Source organism: Capricornis sumatraensis, chromosome 2 (assembly GCF_032405125.1).
Source record: "Capricornis sumatraensis isolate serow.1 chromosome 2, serow.2, whole genome shotgun sequence".
Taxonomy (NCBI): Eukaryota; Metazoa; Chordata; class Mammalia; order Artiodactyla; family Bovidae; genus Capricornis; species Capricornis sumatraensis.
Window position 1 is genome coordinate 150864436 of NC_091070.1, and position 22841 is coordinate 150887276.

Sequence of the window (22841 nt, forward strand, 5' to 3'; positions counted from 1 at the left end):
TGAGTTTGTTTGTGTTTGAAGTACAGTTGATGGATATTTCACTATGTTAATTCCTGTTATGTAACATAATGATTTAATATTTCTGTACATTCATATGATTACCATGATAAGTTTAGTTAGCATCTGTCAGCATACAAATGTATTGCATAATTCTCGACTGTATTCCCCCCACTGTACATTTCATCCCCTGACTCATTTATTTTGCAACTGGAAGTTTGTACTTCTTAATCTTCCTCACCTATTTATCTCCTCCCCCAGCCCCACTCCCTTCTGTTTGTTCTCTGTATCTATGAGTCTGTTTCTGTTTTGTTACGTTTGTCCCTTGTTTTGTTTTTTAGATTCCACATATAACTGAAATTCTATGGTATTTGTCTTTTCCTGACTTATTGCACTTAGCATGATACCCTCTGGGTCCATCACATTGTCACAAATGGCACGGTTTCTTTTTTTTATGGCCGAGTTATACTCCGTTGTATATATATGCCAAGTCTTCTTTATCGATTCATCTGCTGATTGGCACTCGGATTGCTTCCGTATCTTGGCTATGGTGAGTAACGCTGCGGTGGACACAGTGGTGCATAATTTTTTTCTAGTTAGTGTTTTTGTTGTCTTCAGATAAATATCCAGGAGTGAATTGGGTTCTGTTTTAAATTTTTTGAGAAGTCTCTGTACTGTTTTCCACAGCTTCTGTACCCATTTACATTTCCACCAATAGTGCACCAGGAATCCCTTTTCTCCAACTTGTATTATCTGTTGTCATTTTGGTAATAGCCATTCTGATTGGCGGAGAAGGCAATGGCACCCCACTCCAGTACTCTTGCCCGGAAAATCCTATGGATGGAGGAGCCTGGTAGGCTGCAGTCCATGGGGTCACTGAGGGTCGGACATGACTGAGCGACTTCCCTTTCACTTTTCACTTTCATGCATTGGAGAAAGAAATGGCAACCCACTCCAGTGTTCTTGCCTGGAGAATCCCAGGGATGGGGGAGCCTGGTGGGCTGCCATCTGTGGGGTCGCACAGAGTCAGACACGGCTGAGGTGACTTAGCAGCAGCAGCAGCAGCGTTCTGATTGGTGTGAGGTGATGTCTCATTGTGGTTTTGGCTTACATTTCCCTGATGATTTGTGATGGTAAGCATCTTTTCACGTGCCTGTTGGCCATCTATCAGGTCTTATTTGGAAAAATATTTATCTTGATCCTCTACCCGTTTTAAAAAGTCAGGTTGTTTGGTTTTTTGCTCTTGAGTTGTATGAATTCTCTGTATATTTAAAATGTTAACCCCTTATCAGATATATTGTTTTCAGATATCTATTTAGCAGGAGCCCTTTTCATTTTGTTAATAGTTTCCATCATTGTGCAAAAGATTTCTGGTTTGATGCAGTCCCATTGGTTTTGCTATTGTTTGCCTTGCCTGAGGAGGAAAAAATTATGAAGACTGATGTCAAAGAGTGCACTGTCTATGTTTTCTTCTAGAAGTTTTTATAGTTTCAGGTCTCACATTTTAAGTCCTTAATCCATCTTGAGTTTATTTTTGTATGTGGTGTGAGAAAGGAGTCTCATTTGATTCTTTTACACGTAACTGCAGTTTTCCCAACACCATTTATTGAAGAGGCTGACTTTCCCCCACTGTATATTCTTACCCCATTGTCGTTGATGAATTGCCCATAAAAGCATGGGTTTATTGCTGGGCTCTCTATTGCGTTTCATTGACCTATGCCTGTTTTTCATCACCTGTTCTTGACCAGCCTTCAAACTCTTTCTTTTTCTCCCCACCCAGTGACAAGGAAGCTGCCACATGGAGGGCAAGAAGGCAAGCAGGGTTCCAGGCAATAAGTGGTTACTGGACACATGCTGTGTGCCGGTCCCAGGCTAGGCTCTGGGAGCTAGAGACTAGTGAGCTGTGGCCTCTGGCCCCCAGGAGCTCAAGCCTGGCAGAGAGCCTTGGCCCCACTGTGCAGTGTGACAGGGGATTCCCTGCCCCCTTGGATGGAATCAGACTAATTCAGTGTGGCCTTCAAGGCCCCGCCTCCTTGTCCATCTCTCCTCTAGCCTCTCCCCATTCACCAGCCTAGGCTCCAACCAGGCTGCACAGTGGCGCTTACAGAGGGGTTGCTGTTTCTGGACCACAGGGCGAGAGCATGGAGGAGGGATGTAAGAGAATGTGTGTCTGGGAAGTTGGGGAAGGTCCCAGTGACCAGGGCCCTGGTCAGTGCACCTCAGAAAGGGAGCTCATGGCCAGATGGAGAAGGGCATCTCTGGCCTTTGGATTTTATCTGTAGAATACTGTGACCCTTTGGAACATGTGGACCCTTTAAATCGAGTCCAAACAACTTTAATGCCCCAAATCTGCTGACTTAAGGGCCTCCTTGGTGGCTCAGTGCTAAAGAATCTGCCCATGTTGCAGGAGACCTGGGTTCAATCCCTGGGTCGGGAAGATCTCCTGGAGAAGGGAATGGCAACCCACCCCAGTATTCTTGTCTGGAGAATTCCATAGACAGAGGAGCCTGGCAGGCTATAGTCCATGAGGTCACAAAGAGTTGGACACGACCAAGCTACTAACACTTTCATGGATTCCACCGCAAATAGCAGTGCCCTTGTGCATTCTCCCCATCAATGAAGCCTCTGCCACTTATTTCTGGAGACCCACGAAGATGTCTCCACTCATGTATCCACACCTTCTCATGACCTGGGCCTTCTATCGAATTCAGACCTGGCTCCCAATATGAGATATCAGTATACCGCCAGGGTGGTGCTTTAGCTCACGGGGCTGTGAGAAATGTAATGTGTTCAAAGCTCAGGAATCTGGGAGGAGAGGGCAGGATGCATGTCTGTGTCCCTTATGGACCAGGTCTGAGCCCTGGGAGAGTGCAGACCAGATGTAAGAAGCCCGTCTGTTTGCGGGGAAGAGGGGTTGGGAGAGCCTGTGACTCATGTCAGCCCTGGTGGGGCACCCCTTGACTAAAGTCCCTGAGCAGGAATTATAGAAGTCTGTGGCTTTGTAGGCGGCGGTTGTACCACTGGACCACGGAGATAGGAAAATTGTCAGGAGGCGATTGTGAAGGTTCAGGGAGAACAGGACAGGGTAACTTTCATGGGGATTAGAATGGACCTTAGTGAGAGGGAGAATCAGGAATTGCTAGATCAGTGGAAGCCAGTTCTGAGGGTTCTCTTGTGAGTAATGAGGGGAGAGGAGGTGTCAGTGTCTGGGGGAGGGGGAAAAGAGCAGGCTTTCCAGAGAAGATGAGTTCTGTTTATCCATATCGACATCTGAGCTCTGAAGTGGATTCTGGTAAATATCCTACCACGGCACCAGCTGTAAAGGCTGGAAATGGGGATCTGGGCATCATCAGCACCTTTCAAAAGACTGAACTGGCCTTGTGCCACTAACCTCAGCCCCTTCCAGTCCCTTCTGCTCACTGCAGCCAGATTGATCTGTCTAAAAGCATCTCTTTCTTTGTACCTGTTGCCATCCTGGGCAGAAATTGTCAACAGCCCTCACTGTCTGGAGTGCGGAGGTCTAAGCCCTCAGCCTGCAGTGCCCCTCTGTCTGATCCGTCCTATCCCCACCTTCCTGGGTCAGGACTGCTCTGGTGACAAGTGACAGGAGTCCAGTGCAAACTAACTGAGGTCACAGGGGAGTTTACAAGTTGATGTAATCCCCGGGGTTAGGGACACGCATGCCGCTTGACACTCGCATCTCTTGCTCCTCTTCTCTTCCCACAGTGATTTCATTCTCCCAGCCCAGTCTCATCCACACTGTGGGTCAAAAAATGAAGCAACCTCCGTACTTCCAGTCTCATGATGTTTTCAGAGCAGGTGGGGTGTCTTTTACTCAGTTCACTTAGGAAGATTCCAGGAAGAACTCTGATTGGGCCAGCTTGGGTCAGCCAGCCATGGCCAGGGAAGTAGGTCTGAACCACATACTTAGAGAAAAGATAGAGCTCTCTTGGCGAGGAGAGAAGCGATGTTGTGACCGGATGTCTCTGCCTGCTTCAGCCCTCTCCACCCCAACCAGAACCTCTATCTGATAAAGCCCAGGTGCTCTTAGCTCAAATGCCCAAAGCACTCTCCTTCTTCTCAAGTTTTACCCTCAAGGGCCAACCCTGATATCCTGTCCTCTCCTTCTTCCTCCCTATCCCATAGGGAGCCCTTTTGTCGCAGAGGAAAATCAAAGGATCAACAGGTGGTGTAACTTCCCCCAGACTAAGGAGCTGGAGGGGCAGGGGTAAGAATTCAGTGCTCAGGGATGTGTTGACCATTCCCTGTGTCGGCTTCTAGGAGACTGTGCCCTCATGAGGGTGGCCCCAGGCTTCACTGCCCGCCTGCAGCCTGTGCTGTGCTTGGTCGCTCAGTCGTGTCCGACCCTTTGCAGTCCCATGGACTGTAGCTGACCAGGCGCCTCTCTCCGTGGGGATTCTCCAGGCAAGAATACTGGAGTGGGTTGCCATGCCCTTCTCCAGGGGATCTTCCAGACTCAGGAATTGAACCGGAATCTCCTGCATTGCAGATGGATTCTTTACCAGTTGAGCTATCTGTCAGTGGCCCCACGATGGCGCCTCATAATCTTTTCCATTCCACACACAGCTCCCAGCCTGGGGACATGGTCTTTCCATGACCTTGCACAATTTAAAATTCTGTGGGAACTGGGAAGCTTTTCTTACAGGCAGGGAGAGAGTAAAATAAATATTAATTATAATGCAGATGCCATCTTTTTCTAATCCTCTCAACTGTCTCCTACACACAAATGAGCTGCTCTGGGCTTTTCCCACCCATTGCGATTGCAGTACACACACCTCCCTCATCCCCCCCACCCCGCCCCCTCCTCCCCCCACGCACACTTCTGAACGAACGCAAACCTCCTGAGAGGCTGGGTCCCATTGTTATGCCTGATTTGAAATGCAGGATCACACATCACACAGGCCTCTCAAGACCCGAGCTGTTCCTCCCCTGGCTGGACCAGCTTTTCTTCCTCGAACTGTTGAAATGTAGGTTTCCTCGTTAATCGAGGTTCCCAGCACATCGGCGGAGCTGGCTCTGTGCCTGCAGAATGTGTTTTCCAAGCATCTCCTGGGCTCCAGCTGTTCCAGCAAGTCAAGACCAGACTTGCCTGCCATGTGAGGCTCCAGAGATGTGCATTCCAGATTAGAGTGATTTTCAGAGCCAACCTCAGCAAGCCAGGACCGGTCCTGGCCACAAAACTGGACCACCTGGGGCAGGTGGACAGTGAGGTTCTTAAGAGGACTGAAGTAGACAGTGGACACCTGGACGAGTACCAGGCTGCTTTCCTCCCAGATACCAGCTTGCCCTCTTCATCATGGCTGTATGTGCATCAGACCATAAACATCTCAAACATAAACCTTCCATTCTAGTTAACCAGAATAGTGTTCTGATATGTCTATAAGAACCACTAACAGTGCTGTCTGTGTACCACGGTGAAAGGGCTTCACAGATATTGATCCATTTCATCCTTATCAACCTCTCATCACACATTATTATCCTCATTGTGAAGACCGGGAGCTCTACAGAGAGGTAAAGTCACTTGCCCTAAGCCACACAGCTGGTGAGTGGCACAGTGGCCTGCGGATGTACTGGGCAGGCTGGCCCGAGCTCTTAAAGGCTGTGCTATAACATTCATTGGTATTAGGGTTGTGGAAATGCCAGCAATAGGAAAGTAGTAGTTAGACTCAGATTTCCATGAGAAGCAACAATTACAGTAATTTATGAACTTTCCAGCTACTCTTCAGTGTGGCTGGATAGTTGTGGACCTCATCCATTCCTTCCTTTGCCATAGTTATCAGCTTACCTGCCTCTCATCTCAGACCCCAATGCTAACGACTGGGACCAGATGAAGTTTTAGAAGTGGAGCCATGTGAGTGGGTAATTCTGACACAGTAGTTACTAAGCCCTCTCTCCCCCTCTCCCTCCTTCTTCCTTTCCTTCCTTCCTTCCTTCCTTTTCTTTCCTGATCAAGGTATGCTTATTACTTAATTTACCTACATAGCACATTTTCTTATACCCTTCCGTCCCCCTCCTAAAAATAAGCAACTGCTCTCAGATCTCTGATGGATCCAACTCAGGCAAGATGTGGAGCAGAAGATGTATGTCCAGACTGCATCTTTCTGTTATGGGGGCTGTGAGTGGGATTGGTCCCTAGAATGAACCTGGTAAGGCTCGTGGGCAGAATGTTCTTGATCCAAAGCCTAGCATCTTCCCTCGCTCTGGAAGTTGTGCCCCAGCTGCTGTGTGTGGAGGAGTTCAGGGTGGCTAGAGCCTCTGCTGGTGCAGAGAAACCCAAGTCCCTTGTCTCTGGTCTCCCCTACAGATAAGAGGCTTGAGAGACAAGGAATCAGACTTGTCTTCTTGGAATGAAGTTCAAAGTTAAGGACAAATGGAGAATCTGAGCCTGAAGAAAAAGTTGTACAACTATAAGGTGGTCATTAGTAACATCTATAGCATCTGTTTGAGAGACTGATTATTCCTGATTATTTCCATGCTGTCTCTGTCTGGCAGTTGAAGAATGTAAAGTCCAAAGGGCTGGTGAGCAGTGCGCTTCTGTCCAGTGTAACCCTCCTGAGAGCAGAGCTGAAGTTACACTTGCTTGGGTGCATGGTGCCCACTGCAGACTGAGAATGACTTGCGTCCAGCCAGTCTTTGAAACACAGTGAATTCAGAAGATGTGTGTGGAAACACATGTGAAAGAGCTGGAAGAGATCAGCCTGGAGAGAAGGCTCTGGGGACTCGCCCAGGTGTGAAAGATGTGCAGTGTCCTCCCTATTTTCCCAAGATCGGAAGCTGTCGGAGGGCTTGGACCTGCCCCTCATTCAGTCTCTCATGCTGCATTCTCGGCTGTGCACAAACTGTGTATGAGGGACAGCTTCTCTCATCTAGGCTCTCCTTAGAAGGTAATTTAAGGAAGGGCGGGAGGATTCATTAGTAGTATCAGTTTCAGAGGACCATGCAAATGGGAGAAAAACCAGGGGGTTCAGGATGGGGGACACATGTACACCCATGGCTGATTCATGTGAATGTATGGCAAAAACCACCACAGTACTGTAAAGTAATTAGCCTCCAATTTAAAAAAAAACCATTGCTGAGATACTGTTGTGTTACCTTGAATCACTAGAATTTACTTCGTAGCCAGTAAGACCCCCAAATTATCCAAGATGGCGGCATTTCAGAAGAAATTTCAAATGCCTGCCGGATGGGAGCAGTTACGTGGAAGGGTGTGCCGTTAGCAAAGGTTCTGTTGTCCGGGGGAAGCCATCCGAATTCTGCCAGGTGTCGCAGGTCCGGTCCCCAAGGTTCTGATGTCTGGGGGAAGCCATCCAAATTCTGCCAAGTGTCGCGGGTCCGGTCCCCAAGGTTCTGCTGTCTGGGGGAAGCCATCCAAATTCTGCCAAGTGTCGCGGGTCCGGTCCCCAAGGTTCTGCTGTCTGGGGGAAGCCATCCGAATTCTGCCAAGTGTCGCGGGTCCGGTCCCCAAGGTTCTGCTGTCTGGGGGAAGCCATCCGAATTCTGCCAAGTGTCGCGGGTCCGGTCCCCAAGGTGCGCAAGCAGCAGTCGCAGTGCAGTCAGATGGATCCATTTTGCCAAACTTTCTTATATGGTCACCCCTCACCACCCATGGGGTTGCTAGCTGATCAAAATATTTACCCACAGTGGCAAAATCAGAGTCACCAAGGTCAAGAGTTCGTAAAACAGGCACTTGAGAAAAATAAAATATATGATTAAAACTACAAGTGAAAGTTCTAGAAGGAATCCTCCCTCCAAATAACCACTGTTTCATCATGAGGGTGATCAGTCACCTGTGGGTGACTTTCGAATCGCCTCTTCGGTTGTTTGGGAGACACTGCCCACGTCATCTGCTGAAGCAGACGCTCCCAGCAGCCCACCTGGCTCCTTTTAATGCGGTAGAACCAGCCCTCACCAGCTTGAACTAAGGAGCCCTTTGCAGTTCTTGCTCACTGTGGCTCTGTCTCCCCGCTCCCCTCTCCCCTCTCTCTCCCCATCTCCCTCCCTTTTCCTTCTCCTCCTCCTCTTTTAAAATACAAGTCTAGACAACTGTGTAACCTCCTGACTTTTCACAAATTATGCAAGAGCTTAAGGGCTTATTTTTTGAAGTCTGGTTTCTGTCCCAGATTATTTGAGAGGGTCAGTCTTTTTGATCTTCTCTCTCTAGGTACCTCCCTAGAGTGCCCTGCCTCTCGAGTCCATAGGGGGAAGAGAGCAGTAATTGTGGACTTTCCTCTAAGGACTTAGGACAGAAGTTAACAGAGCTGATTTTATATTTTTGGTAACAAGTGTGAACAATATTATCTCAAAACCTAGAGTAAAAGATTGTCATGTATAAAATGTTAAAAACAACTTTGATATTGATGAGATGCTGAGAAAGAGAGAGAGGGTGAGGGTGGTGGGACATGGCCTGGATGTTGGGAATCAGGGAGCAAGGGGAATGCAAACAGAAGTATGGCAATAGCTTTAGGGGTTAGGGCGAATACAGCTTCAGTGGAGGGTTATGCAGAGGATGGGGCCTGCTGGTTGCTGCATTTTCAGGGCTCAGGACAAGGGATTTAGGCTGGGGCATACAGATTGCCAGGATGGCTAAATAGAGGCCTGGGTCACAGTATCAGCCGGGATTTAACTCAGCTGCTAGTGACAGGAACACTCAAAATAACAGGCTTAAAAAAGAGAGGTTACATGGAAGACCTGGAAATGGGCAATCCAGGGCTGGGGTGTTGGCCTTACTGCTGTGAGGGACCTGGGCTTGTTCAGGCCTTCTGCCCACCCCACCCTCACCCCCATTCCTGTGGCTTGGCTTCTTCCTCATGGTCCGGGATGGTGTTGCAGCTCCAGCCATCACATCTCAGCTTGCAAATCCCACCAGTGTGGCAGTTTATCCTTCTCTGGCCAGAACTTGGTCATGTGGCCACACTTCCCAGTAAGAGAGGGAGATGGAGGAATATCATCCTGTAGCTGTATGGCAACACACCCAACTATAACAGGGTTTCAGGTAATTTGAGAGGAAATAGAACTTTCTTAACTAAGAAAAGTCACAGGCCTTCTTCATCTTGGGTTATCTGTTCATTCAGTGAGTAGGGGGTACCCCACATGTTCATGCACTTCTCGAGGGCAACAGCGAGGCAGGCAGACGGGCTCTGGTCTCATGACGCTGATTATCTAGCAGGAGGTGAGACAGACAATAAACGCATAGCACATGTGGCCTGGTTGACAACCTACATTCGGTACTCAAGTCTTCCCCAGGAGCTCTCTTCAGATGTACCTGTACATAATTAATGATCGAAGCCGACAGTGTCAGACATCACTGCTAATGCCTGCGGGCGCCATGGGCGGCCTGCATCAGCATCGCTTTGATAGGAATTCAGCTCATCCATCAAACACTCCCGAGGGCCTGCACTGTGAGGAGTGGAGGGGAAGGGGAGGGGGAGAAGTAAATAAATAGTAAGAATGAGCCGGGGACTCATTCTGCTGCCAGCGCCCTCATGGGTTGAGGATAAGAATCCAGCGGTAAAATCCCAAGTCTTTTTCTTCTTCTTCTTTTTTTAAAATTTTATTTACTTTCTTTTGGCTGTGCCAGGTCTTCATTGCCGTGCGGGCTTTTCTCAGCTGTAGTGCTGCAGCGTCTCATTGCAGTGGCTTCTCTTGGCAGAGCGCAGACTCCAGGTGGCGCAGGCTTCGGTGGTTGAGGTCCTAAGCTCTAGAGCGCTAGCTCAGTAGTTGTGGCACGTGGGCTTAGTTGCTCCGCGGCCTGTGGGAACTTCCTGGGTCAGGGATCAAACCTGTGTCTCCTGAACTGGCAGGTAGATTCTTTACCAATGAGCCACCAGGGAAGCCCCCAGGTCTTTTCCTTGAGTAAAGGCAGTTTGGGGGCTCTCTCCTTGCTAAGGTGCAGGGCAGAATGATGAGGATAGTTTTGTGAGTCCTACAGGCTTTTGAAGCCAACCTGGGAAAATTGAGAAAATACAAGGACATGTGCATGACCTTTTCCTTCTTGTATGACCTTCAGCCATAGTCCCTGAGCCTGGTTTTGCTAGGAACCCGGCAGGTGTCCAAGTTCAGTTCATATGTTGTAAGTGGGTGTGGGTTCTAAATTAAACCCCAGTGAGCGCTACCCACCCAGAACTCCTGTCCCGGCCGCTGGGCAAAGACCTAGATATAGTGATTCTCAAACTGCCTGAAGGGAAGAGTCAGTTCTTTAAGTTTCAATTTCCAGTCTGTTATAAAAAAAATATTAGAAAAATGAAATTAAAATTACATACAAAACACAAACTCAGACTTCTGTTAGTAGATGCAGGAGACATTACTCTGTCCAATTGCTCTAAACGTTTCTAAAAGCAAACTCAATCCTGAACTGGAGTTGGCCAGTAGCAAAAAATTCAGGTCATCAAGGCAGCACTTTGGACAGTGTTGTCCCTCCAGGGCCAGGTGGGGACTGTGTCCTTCCCAGCTGTGTGTCAGGACAGTTCAGAAGGAGAACGAGGAAGCTCCCTAGGCAACTTCGATGTACCTCATGCCCCACACATCTGTTTCCCTGCTGCCCCCCACCCTGCTCCCCACGTTTTCAGCTGCTTCACGAGCAGACCAATAAAAGGAACAGCTTGGCTAACTCTGCTGTCATAGTCCCTGTGTGCAGGTGAAAATTTTACTGCACACTTGCAGCCAGAGAAATGAAAGGTCACAGCTAATTGTAATCATTATCCAGGCTTCCCTACCTGACCGGGGCTTTGGGCATATACTGCTTTGATAGCAAAGCAGGTGACTGCAAGGCTGTCTTCTCTGGATGGCTGGCCTGGGCTCGCCAGTCTGAGCAGGGTGGGAAGGTCACTGGTGACTGGGGACCCTGTGTTGCAGTTCTCCAAGGAGAGGCACGTCATGGACAGGACCCCTGAGAGGCTGAAGAAGGAGCTGGAGGAGGAGCTGCTGCTGAGCAGTGAGGATCTGCGCAGCCACGCCTGGTACCACGGCCGCATCCCCCGACAGGTACCCGCCTGCACGCAAGGTCATGTGCCCAGGGCCATTAGGAGCAAGCTCCAGTTCAGCCCAAATGAAATAATATGAAGTGGCTTGCGGTGACTTAATGTAGGCCCGTTTCTAAGGAGATCTTGGGAAGAGCTAAGGTCAGAATTCAAAGTCCATTTGCCTGTGGCCAGTGAGGGGATGAAGGAAAAGCAGTTGTTCTGCAGTCTGTAAACATGGGCCCAGCGGGAGGCAGCCATGCAGGGTGGCACCTCGGGGAGTATGAGGGCGGGCTGTGGTTCAGCTAATTGAACTCTTGGCCAGCTGCCTGCAGCCTCATACCCTGTGGAGCCTGCTTCCTTCTTAAGGCCGTGGTTTAATTTCAGGTGAAAAGAGGGTATCATCAGGGCAGGTAACCCAGAGAAACAGGCCGCCTATGCCCTAGTGGGGCCGGCAATTATTCATTCTCTGCTGCTGTTGCTGCTGCTGCTGCTGCTGAATCGCTTCAGTCGTGTCCGACTCTGTGCGACCCCATAGACGGCAGCCCACCAGGCTCCCCCGTCCCTGGGATTCTCCAGGCAAGAATGCTGGAGTGGGTTGCCATTTCCTTCTCCAATGCATGAAAGTGAAAAGTGAAAGTGAAGTCACTCAGTCGTGTCTGACTCCCCTATCGGGCCCCTGGCCCAGAAATGGGGAAGAGGAATTATACCCGCGACCACAGACTCATAGCCAGAATATACTTTGTGTGATTGTCCTTTGGGTCCTAGCCATGAATAATGTTTTTGTATTTAATAGTATAGAAATTGAAAAATAAGTGCAGAATTGAGGTATAGAATTTTCCTTGAGTTTTTATTGTAACATGATCCGACCAGTCAATCACTCAGGACCACAGGACAGGAAAGAGGGGGTGGGGCAGGGGCATCATATTGTGAATGGGTTTTTTTTTTTTAATGTAGCAGATTCTCAGCACCATCAAAGAAATAATTCTTATTTCAACTTTGTTTTTCTTCTTTTAGCTTAAAATTGATGATAGAAAATAGAATAAAAAAGAAGCAAATTAAACTCTCACCCATAATTCTCCCTTCTGGAGATAACCACTATGAATATTTTGATATAAATCCTGCCAGGCTTTCCCAAATCAAGCTTGAGCTCATTTTGCCTATAACTCAGCAGCCCACTTTCTTCCCTTAATGACATAACCTGGGAATTTTCTCCTGCTATGGAATGTTGTTCTCAACCAGCCCCCATTGTCTGCACTCATTGTGTGTTTGCTCCACTCTGTGTTGGGCACTCTCCCAACACCTTTAAGATAACTACCACGTTCATCACTATCATCATTTCCTCAGGCTCAATTCCAAGACGTGGAATTTCTGTGTGAAAACATTTTTAAGGCTAAGATGCCATTTTAAGGTAACCATGGTAACATACTATTCTGAGCTAGCTGATCAAATGTTGGCAGGTCCTGGAAAACTTGTCAAAGTTTATAAATCTGATGTCTGTCATCACCATCATTCTCCTTATCATAATCATGAAATTTGTTTCCCACTTGCCATGAGTATAAATTTTCAGCTATACATCAGCTAGGTTGTATATCTAAAGACTGTAACAATGATGATGGTCATTATAGTTAACTCTTAAGGCTTCCCTGGTGGCTCAGATGGTAAAGAAGCCACCTGCAATGCAGGAGACCTGAGTTCGATCCCTGCATTGGGAAGATCTCCTGGAGGAGGGAATGGTTACCCACCCCAGCTTTCTTGCCTAGAGAATCCCATGGACAGAGGAGCCTGGTGGGCTATATAGTCCATGGGCTCACAAGGAGTCAGACACAACTCTGACTAACACATACACAGTTAACGCTTTACTCCTTTAAATCTTTATAGCCACTCTGTAGGAGATATTATCCTAGTTTACAGATGATGTAACGGAGTGTAACTTGTACACATAACTTGTCTCACAAGAATGCAAACCCAGGCAGACTAGCTATGGGAACAACCATTCTAGGACACAATTTAAATTCTCCTTTTGTTACAACCTTCAGTATCCTTATAGCTAATGATTTTTTTAACATCTACTATGTTCCGGTCACTGTACTAGTGCTTTGTGTATATTACGTGGCGGTGGTTTAGTTGCTAAGTCGTGTCCAACTCTTTGTGACGCCATGGACTGCAGCCTGCCAGGCTCCTCCGGGTGTGGGGATTCTCCAGGCAAGAATACCGGAGTGGGTAGCCATGCCCTCCTCGAGGGGATCTTCCCAACCCAGGGATCGAACCCAGGTCTCCTGAATTGCAGGCAGATTCTTTACCAACTGAGCCAGCAGGGATGCCTCAGATATTATGTATGCGAATATATAACCTTCCCAATAACTCTGTGGGATGAGAGGCTGGCCACTTTGTTCCAGGCCCGCAGAATAATCGGTGTGCCCAGAGCCACTCTCAGAGGTCTGGTTCTACTGTCCCTGGCTTCTGCCTCCATGCAGACCCTCCTCCTCCCCACCCACCAGGCCTGGAGAGGGGTTTCTTTGGAGAGGGCTCTGAGGATGACCCATAGACGACAACCAACATCCTCCTCCTCCAGGTGTTGCAGGGAGAGAAAGAATCAGACCCACCAGACACAAATTTTCTTATTTAGTTTTATCACTTCACATCCTTCAGGTCTGCATAGATGATACCCTCCTAACCACCGTATTTAAAAGGACAGCCCCCATCCCAATTTACTTTTTCCTTAACTTTACAACATCTGACATAGCATACCTGTTCCTTTTTTGCCCTACTAGAATAGAAGCTCTCCAGTAAAAACAGAAGCTCTGAGCCAGTGGAGGCTCAGCTTCATTCACTATATAAATGCAGAGCCTGCAAGTACTTGGCACACAGCTATTGCTGTTCAGCCACGTCTGACGCTGCAGCCCCAGAGACTGCAGCACGCCAAGCTTCCCTGTCCTTCACCATCTCCCAGAGCTTGTTCAAATTCATGTCCATTGAGTCGGTGGTGCCACACAGTAGGTGATCAACAGATAGTTCATAAATGAATGAATGAGTCTTCTCAGAATTTGACAAAATAAAGAGCCGACTGAGGAAGAAGAGACATTATAGCCTTGTCTGTAGTGCAGCTAAGCTTGCCTTGCCTGTTCCTCACTCACCGTTCTCTCCCAAAGGTGTCAGAAAACCTCATGCGGCGAGATGGTGACTTCCTGGTTCGTGATTCTCTGTCCAGCCCAGGAGACTTCGTCCTGACCTGCCAGTGGAAGAACCTCCCTCAGCACTTCAAGATCCGCCGGACGGTGGTACGGCTCAGCGAGGCCTACAGCCGCGTGCAGTACCAGTTTGAGATGGAGAGCTTCGACTCCATCCCTGGCCTGGTGCGCTGCTATGTGGGCAACCGGCGGCCTATCTCGCAGCAGAGTGGAGCCGTCATCTTCCAGCCCGTCAACAGGACGGTGCCCCTGCGTTGCCTGGAGGAGCGCTACGGAGCCTCCTCCCCAGACCGGGCCCACGAGGGCAGCCTTGCAGAGGGGAGGCTGGACGGGGCCAAGAGGCTGAGCCTCACTGTGGGCAGCACCCAGGCCCGAGAGCAGGGCTTGCCCAGGGGCAACCTCCTCAGGTGAGTCGGGGCCTCCTCGGGCGGTGTTGGGACCATGGGGGCACTCACCTGGCCAGGGCCAGCTCTGCTCAGCAGGCAAGCTTCCCATGGGAGCAGAGGAACAATGAAAGATGTTAATGTTTGCTCCAGGGGTCACTGGAGCTGCTGACACTGACATTGCGCGGTTAGTTCCCAGTTGTGCTGTTGCTTCAGTCGTGTCCGACTCTTTATGACCCCATGGACCAGCCCTTCAGGTTGCTCTGTCCATGGGATTCTCCAGGCAAGAATACTGGAGCGGGTTGCCATGCCCTCCTCCAGGGGATCTTTCCAATCCAGGGATCAAGCCTGCATGTCTTAGGTCTCTTGAGGCAGGTGGGTTCTTTATTACTAGTGCTACTTGGGAAGCTCAGTTGCCAGTTGAGTTGGTGCCAAAAAAAAAAAAAAAAAATGGTGCAGTTGCTGAGGAAGGGGAAGGCCAGGAGAGACCGTGTGAAGGAGGTAAGGATTCCGGCTGGTCTGAAAGCTAGGGGACATCTGGATAGATGCTGCAGAGGGGAAGGTGTCCCCCTGGAGGGAGGGGGCTCGGACAGAGCCTGAGTTGCAGAGTTAGAAAAGGGCAAGCGTGGCTCAGAGTGCAGAAACTGGAAGAACTGGAACAAAGGGTCTGTCCATGCAGGGGGCTGACAGAGGGAGGTTTAGGGAACTGACCCCACCAAATCAGAGAGGCTTTCGTGCCAGACTGAGGGGTTTAAGGAGCCTCAAAGACTTAACATGGGGAATGGAGTGTCCTGAGAACAAGACAGAATGGTGATGTGCAAGAAGAGTGAGAGGGGAGAGGAGCAGGAAGGCAGCTAGTGAGCTATGAAGGATGAGGCTATGCAGATGGAATAGCAAGGAAAGTCAGGAGGCTCAGAGCCAGGCTTCCTGAGACCTCTGCTTGTGGGGAGGTGGAGACGGGCAAGTCAGATACCAAAGGAGGGACCAGAGTGGGTCGACTTTGGAGGAAAACCAGTTGCTCCATCCGAGATGCGACTGTGGGCTTGCAAAGGGCCAGTGTCCAGCAACAGCTCTGGAGTTAGGGAGCGAAGTTAGTCCTGAAAGCTTAGATGAGGACTTGATCCACACAGAAAGGGTGTTGACTAGGTCAGAAGAGATGAGATTCCTAAGACAGAAGATTTTGAGAGCCTGGGGGCTGCAGGCTGACCCTTGGGGGATCTTGGAGAGAAGAGTTCAGAAAACTGAATGCTGGGCTAGCCCCACCGTTGATTACAAGTGACATGCCCTGGTTTAATACGGGACTTGTCTCTCAGGCAGTGAGGAGTCCTTGTGCGTGTTACCTAACTGCCAAGAAAGAAAAGTTGGCACAAGTCTGTGCATTGTATTTATTTTAGACTATGGAAATGATGTTAGAAAAAAAGCAAATTCAAATGATTTTCTTATTTGAGTTCAAAATGGGTCAAAAGCAGAGACAACTTGCAACATCAACAATGTATTTGGCCCAGAAACTATTAATGACTGTACCGTGCAGTGGTGGTCCAAGAAGTTTTACAAAGGAGATGAGAGCCTTGAAGATGAGGAGCACAGTGGCCGGCCATTGAAAGTTGACACCGATCATTTGAGAGGATCTTCGAAGCTCCTCTTACAACCACATGGGAAGTTGCCAAAGAACTCATGCTCTGGTTCTTCCGCACGTGAAGCACCTGGAAAGATGAAAAAACTTGATAAGTGGATACCTTGTGAACTGACCACAAATTTAAAAAATTGTCGTTTTGAAGTGTCATCTTCTCTTATTCTGTGCAACAACAATGAACCATTTCTCAATCTGATTGTGGTGCACAACAAAAAGTGGATTATATACAACAGCTGCGACAGCCAGCTCAGCGGTTGGACTGAAGAGAAGCTCCAAAGCATTTCCCAAAGCCAGACTTGCACCAGAAAATGGTCATGGGCACTGTTTGGTGGTCTGCTGCCAGTCTGTTCCATTCCAACTTTTTGAATCGCAGTGAAACCATCACATCTGAGAAGGAAGCTCAGCAAATCAACGAGATGAACCAAAAACTGCAACAGCTGCAGCCGGCGTTGGTCATCAAAAGTGAAAGTGAAGTCACTCACTCATGTCTGAGGCTCCTCCGTCCCTGGGATTCTCCAGGCAAGAACACTGGAGTGGGTTGCCATTTCCTTCTCCGGGGGATCTTCCCAACCCAAGGATCGAACCCCGGTCTCCTGCATTGCAGGCAGACGCTTTAACCACCAGGGAAGCTCCATTGGTCATCAGAAAGGGCCCAGTTTTTCTCCACACCACCTGACCATATGTCACACAACCAACACTTCAAAAGTTGAACGAATTGGGCTGCAGAGTTTTGTCTCATCCGCCATATTCACCTGACCTCTCACCAACTGACTACTGCTTCTTCAATCATCTCAACAACTTTTCGCAGGGAAAATGCTTCCACATCCAGCAGGAGGCAGAAAATGCTTTCCAAAAGAGTTCATTGAATCTCAAAGCATGGATTTTTATGCTATGGGAATAAACAAACATTTCTCCTTGGCAAAGAAACATGTTGATTGTAATGGTTCTTATTTTGATTAATAAAGATGTGTTTGAGCCTAGTTATAAGATTTAAAATTCACAGTCCAAAGTTGCAATTACTTTTGTACCAGCCTAATATTAAAACGCTATCTTCTGTTCTTTCAGGAGTTAGGGGTTGGTTGATGAACTAATGAGTAGGGAGTTAATGTGAACAGAGCTAGGGTGACCCACAGAACCCCTGCTAGGAACAGTGCTGGGAAGGAAGGCCCCTTGGTCTACCCTCAACAACCTGAATTTAAAATACAAAAAAAAAATTTAAGATAAACATGAAAGAAAAGCTTAGAAAGTCTCCATGTTGATAACGCAAAGCTAACAGAGCCACTCCTGGGGACTGTCCTTTGACAGCAGAGCTCGCTAAGCCTTATCACACTTGGCATAGGCTGCAGGTCCAAAAAGACCTAGATGTGGGGGTGGGGTGGACTCAACACGGAAGATGGCTGGAAGCCCTGCCCCTCCGCCCGCCAGTGGCTCCCCACATTCCCTGACGTCAGGCCAGATGGTTGCCCCCACCCCACCCCACCCCCCCGAAAAGGTGTGCGCTCGGCCAGGTTACATTCCAGGCCAGTGTGTGACCACGGAGTCTGACTGCTGGCTGAGAGCACTGCTTAAATATCGCTTCACTGAAGCCACTGCCTTTTGGAACTTGCCCTCTGCCCTGCCTTATCTCTGAGGGGTTGCTGGAGTTTGGGGGCTGTTTGGTTTTTTTTTTTTCCTCTGGTTGTCTGCAAAGGTAGGAAAGAACTTTCATAATTTCTGTAACATAAGTTTGGGGGTTGGGGGTGGCGACTAATAAAGTTCATTACCATTCGACTGGTGCAGTGCCTTCTGTTTTAGCTAACGGGAGATTCTGTTCTTTGGTGCTAATTAGAGTAATTCCTGATCTGAACAGGCAGGGTTAGAGCCATGCTGGCGAACTGTGTCATTCGGGTCTGCTGGGCCCACTTGCCCTGTGCTGCTGTGCCCTGTGCTTCCCAATTAGAGAAACTGCCAGTCTGAACTGGCAAGGGGCAGAGCCATGCTGGTGAATTGTGTCGTTAGGGTCTACTCTCCCTGCGATGCTGTGTCCTGTGCCTCCCAGCTTGCTTGATGACCCCACGGCCCTTTCCCCGACTCAGCCTGAGGAGGCTGGCTGGGGGATCCCCCATGGGGTCCTTCTGAGTGGGTATGCCAGCCTCCCTGGGCAATCCTTCAGGTTATTTGGGGGATGCTGAACTTTCCACTGAGATGGAAACTACCCCACAGCCTCCTTCCTAACTGACACTGTGAGGCTTGGTGGAAAATGTGTGTTAGTTATACAAGTCATTCCTCCTGGGTCTGTAATTTTAGGCGCTGTTGAAAGTACACATTCCAGCTTATCAGATTTTCCTGAGAGTATCTTGAAACCTTTACCCTGCTCTGCTTAACAGGATGGAAAGACTCAGAAGCAGCAGCCTGGGATCTAACTGGATGGGTCCTGGGGACACGGCAAGGAGCCCATGGCACAGTCATGTACTAATCACTAATCAGTGATTTCCTCCTCCAGCCAACATTCCTTTACTCTTAGGCTATATGGGAGCACTCTCATTCTGAGCAATCTTTTTCTTTTTTTAAACTTTCCATGACGTTGCCTAAAGGTTTTACGATTTAATGACATGTTTCTGCCCTATTTGTCTTTTGCTACAGAAATAAAGAGAAGAGTGGGAGCCAGCCAGCCTGCCTGGATCACATGCAGGACAGAAGAGCCTTGTCCCTCAAAGCCCACCAGTCAGAAAGTTACCTGCCAATTGGTAGGTCTTTGGGGATTTGGGGGGAAGAGGGTGACGGTGTTCCCCTGATTTTCTGCAGGCTATCTCCCCTGCTCCATCTGGTCACCTTATTTGGGAAAGACATAAGACTCCACACCTGGAGGCTGAGGGGTTCATAGGACTGTATCCAGATGCAAATCACTGAGCTGGGTGCTGTGTGTGTGTTACTCAGTTGTGTCCAACTCTTTAAGACCCCATGTACTCTGTGTGTGTGTGTGTGTGTGTTAGTCACTCAGTCATGTCCAATTCTTTGTGAGCCCATGGACCAGATTCCTCTGTCCATGGAATTTTCCAGGCAAGAATACCAGAGTGGGTTGCCGTTTCCTTCTCCAGGGTATCTTCCCAGCCCAGGGATCAAACCCAGGTCTCCAGCATTGCAGGCAGATTCTTTACCATCTGAGCCACCAGGAGAGCCTGGTGCTTAATGTGTGCTAGCTTTATAAGCCTCATAAGAAGCCTTAAAGGTGAGCATGGTTATCCTCTTTTTGGCGAGGAAACTGAGGCAGGGATATAATTGACCTGTCTAGATGCATCTATCTAGTAAGTGGTGAAGCCAGCATTTGAACCTAGGTTTCCTGACTCTGAGCCCAACTGCAAACTGCTGGTCATCATAACAAACACACCTTCCCCTTAGTCTCCTCCCTGGGAAGAGAGAGAATGGCTCAGTCCTGGGGCCTCTGGTAGAAACCCTGCCTCCTCTCCATTCTGCTGTCACAGCTGGAAGAGTGAGATGGTGTGGGATGTGGGGGAACCAGGTAAGCAATTGTGTTAATAGACAATGGGATTGTTTTTCATTATTTTTGTAACGGACCTCCCTTGGGGAACCACAGGGTGATTTTTCCTGTCACCGCTTCATAAACTACTTGAAAGTGGGTTTTCTTAGCATCTTTTTCTCCCTTCCCCATGTGTCTGTCTCTTCCTTAAAGCTGGCAGGATCCACTCTGGCTCTGAGAGTGACTCAGGGCCCTCCTCCTTTTACACTATGTGACTAAAGACATGATTCTTACGGCAAGGTTAGATTACTCACCGCCCTCCAAGCTCGATGTACTTCCCTGTTTTGACTGTATAACTTTCTGTGACCATAAAATGGCATTGCTGCCCAGCTGTGGATAGTCACCAGGATTTAGAATTCCCCAAGAAGTGGCGTGGGGCCACCTATGCCCTTGACATGCTCTTGACTGCTCTAGACCAGACCTGCAGTGGTCATACTGGCTTGTCTTTTGTGGGTAAAAATAAAAACCCTAGGGTATGAATTGAGGGCCAGAAGCTGTCACTCGGGTTTTGTCTGTTTTCTGTTTTCCTCACAGCTGAGCTTTTTCTGACCCTCTGTTATCCTCCACAGGTGGTAAGCTTCCCCCTCAGTCCCCAGGTGTGGGCACAAGCCCCTGCCCAAACTCACCAGTGTTCAGGACGGGCAGCGAGCCCACTCTGAGTCCAGCTGTGGTGCGGAGGGTCTCCTCAGACGCTAGGCCAGGGGAGGCGCTGAGGGGCTCAGACAGCCAGCTATGCCCCAAGCCGCCCCCCAAGCCCTGCAAGGCACCCCTGCTCAAAGCTCCCCCGTCTCCATCTATCTGGCTCAACTCTGAAGCCAACTACTGCGAACTGAACCCAGCCTTGGCGGCCGGCTATGATGGGGCATCTAGGCTGCCCTTCTGTGCCCAGGACAGCTACGTGGAGTTGCTGACAGCCAAGCAGAATGGGAGGCTGGGCACCCGGAACTCTGACACCAGCTACTTGATCCTTGATGATGATGACAGGACAAGGCCTTGGAAGCTGCCACCAGCCCCAGGGGACACAGGGCATGAGGACCAGGACACATTTGTGATGCCCCTCCTAGAGACCACCTCTTCGTTCAAGCCCAATGACTTTGAGTCAAAGCTGCTTCCTCCTGAGAACAAGCCCCTGGAAACTTCGATGCTGAAGCGTGCAAAAGAACTGTTCACCAACAATGACCCCAAGGTCATTGCCCAGCACTTGCTCAGCGTGGACTGCAAGGTAGGTGCCAGAGGGATTTCCAGATGCTTGGCAGGGGGTTCTGTCTGGGCCTCGTTCTGCCTTACCTTGTGACTTGTTTGCTCATAGGACAATGGAGATGATGACCTGGGTGTGGGATTTATTGAAGGGGTGGGAACCCAGGCTGTGACAACCCTTGCCCAGGCAGGAATCTTGTGAAATTCACCTGGGGCAGAAGGATACAGGGCCACCCAGGGCCCTGCTCTCCTCCCCCAACCCCTGCCGTGCCCTTCTCCCAGCTCGTGTGGATTTTCAGTTCTCCCCCTGCCTCAGCTCCATCAGAACTGGTGAAGTCAAGTCCAAAGAAGAGTAGGTTGTAGATGAAAATGGAATTTCTGGAGTAGCAGAGACTTCGTGGTTTTTATTTCATTATATGCCACATGTGTACATTATATACTTATTTTTATTGTTATGAAAATGGTCTTTAGGGTAAAATTTTTAAAGTTACTTGCTCAGTTTAGAAAAAATATAAAACAATTATAAAAGATATCATTTTAGAAAAATTACACAATACAGATTAGGAGAAAAGAAAAAATGAAAACCACACAAAATCCAGTTTCTTGGTGATCACCGTTGTTAACATTTGTCCCGCCAATAGATGCGTAAATAATTGCATGCATATCTAAGTTTACCACAGAAACGCCACAGGCCTATGCATACCACTTCAAACCTTTTTTGTCTTTCATGGAACAACATAGCATGACTATCTTTCCATGTGACTATATAAACCTCTGTTTATATCATCATTTTTAAAAAAATTATCATCATTTTTGATGCATTTCTTTTAGATATGGGTGGCTTTTGTTCATAGCTGGCCCCAAGACAGCCTCATCCTTCAGAGAGTAATTTCTCCAAAGCAAGCATTTAAGGCTGGGGTGTGCTTAGCCCACCCCTCAATATAAGGAGAGAGATCCCTTCATTTGAGCAACAGATGAGGCCTTAGATTTAAAGCCCTTTTTCATTTGTAGCTCAGTGAAGTCAATTAGCTTCAAAGGTCAGGGCTTATTGAGGAACTGGTTTTCCTAAATAAATTTCCTGGGTCATGAATCATGGCAGGAAATCTAATCTCTAAGCATTCCCCTGGGAGTTCCTTGGTTGATGGCGGCTCACAGGACGCATGGGACCTCCCAAAGCTGTCTTGAGGAATATTAAGCAGGCGCTGGCTGTTTGGGGGCGAACAGCCGAGAGGCTGCCAGGAATGGGGCTGTGTTGGAGGAACAAGGACTGTCTGTGTGGTTCACTGGGTGTCCTTGGGCAGGGCCCCAAGTGGTCAGATAATTTTCCTTGTTAAGACCTTACCTCATTCAGAGGGAGCTAAACCTGTTTGGACAGGAAGAGGATTTAGTCTCCTGTTCTAGTTAGTATGAATAGACCCTGGATCTGAGACGGCAGAACCACACCAGCAGGCCAGGAGCCTGGTGTGAGCCTGTCTGAGTTCTTGGTGGAGGAAGCCCCTTGTAGGAACATGGGTCTGGGTTTACAGAACAGCCTAATGTCTGGGAGGAAATGAATGCTTCCCCGCTGTGTTCTCAGGCAGGACTTGGTAGTAGTCTAGGAGGAGGTGAGAGGCCGGACTGGTCTTCACAGGAGAGTCTGGAACCTTCCCACTGCCTTGGCAATCTGTTCTCAGCTGAAGGAATGTGTAGCCTCCTCTTTGTTCTGTTTCTCTGTCTGCATTCTGTCCTCCTGGTGGGGGTCCCACTCCCCCGTATGCCTTTAGGCACCCCTGGAAGAGGTGCTGGATGGAACCCCCAGGCAGAGAGGCAGAGACCTGAGCAGGAGCCCCCTGATGATGAGCCCACCCCCAGTCCCCAGGGCGGAGCTGTTTTGTCTTCCTTCCTCCCTTATTTCCTTATCCTCTTCCTGAACTACTGACTTCGGGGCTTTGCCAACAGAGCAAGAGT

At 48.9% G+C, this 22841-nt stretch overlaps 1 protein-coding gene across 4 annotated transcripts in view; it reads left to right on the forward strand.

The window, feature by feature from the left end:
- BCAR3 (BCAR3 adaptor protein, NSP family member) overlaps positions 1-22841 on the forward strand; it is a 130990-nt gene that overhangs the window by 88754 nt on the left and 19395 nt on the right. For 3 of the 4 annotated variants that reach the window (XM_068966709.1, XM_068966708.1, XM_068966710.1), the window contains 4 exons: positions 10870-10998; positions 14126-14571; positions 18803-18906; positions 20267-20919. In XM_068966709.1, the coding sequence (XP_068822810.1) occupies positions 10870-10998; positions 14126-14571; positions 18803-18906; positions 20267-20919 (1332 nt within the window). The remainder of the gene's footprint in view (positions 1-10869; positions 10999-14125; positions 14572-18802; positions 18907-20266; positions 20920-22841) is intronic. The other variant, XM_068966711.1, reaches the window with a different exon arrangement.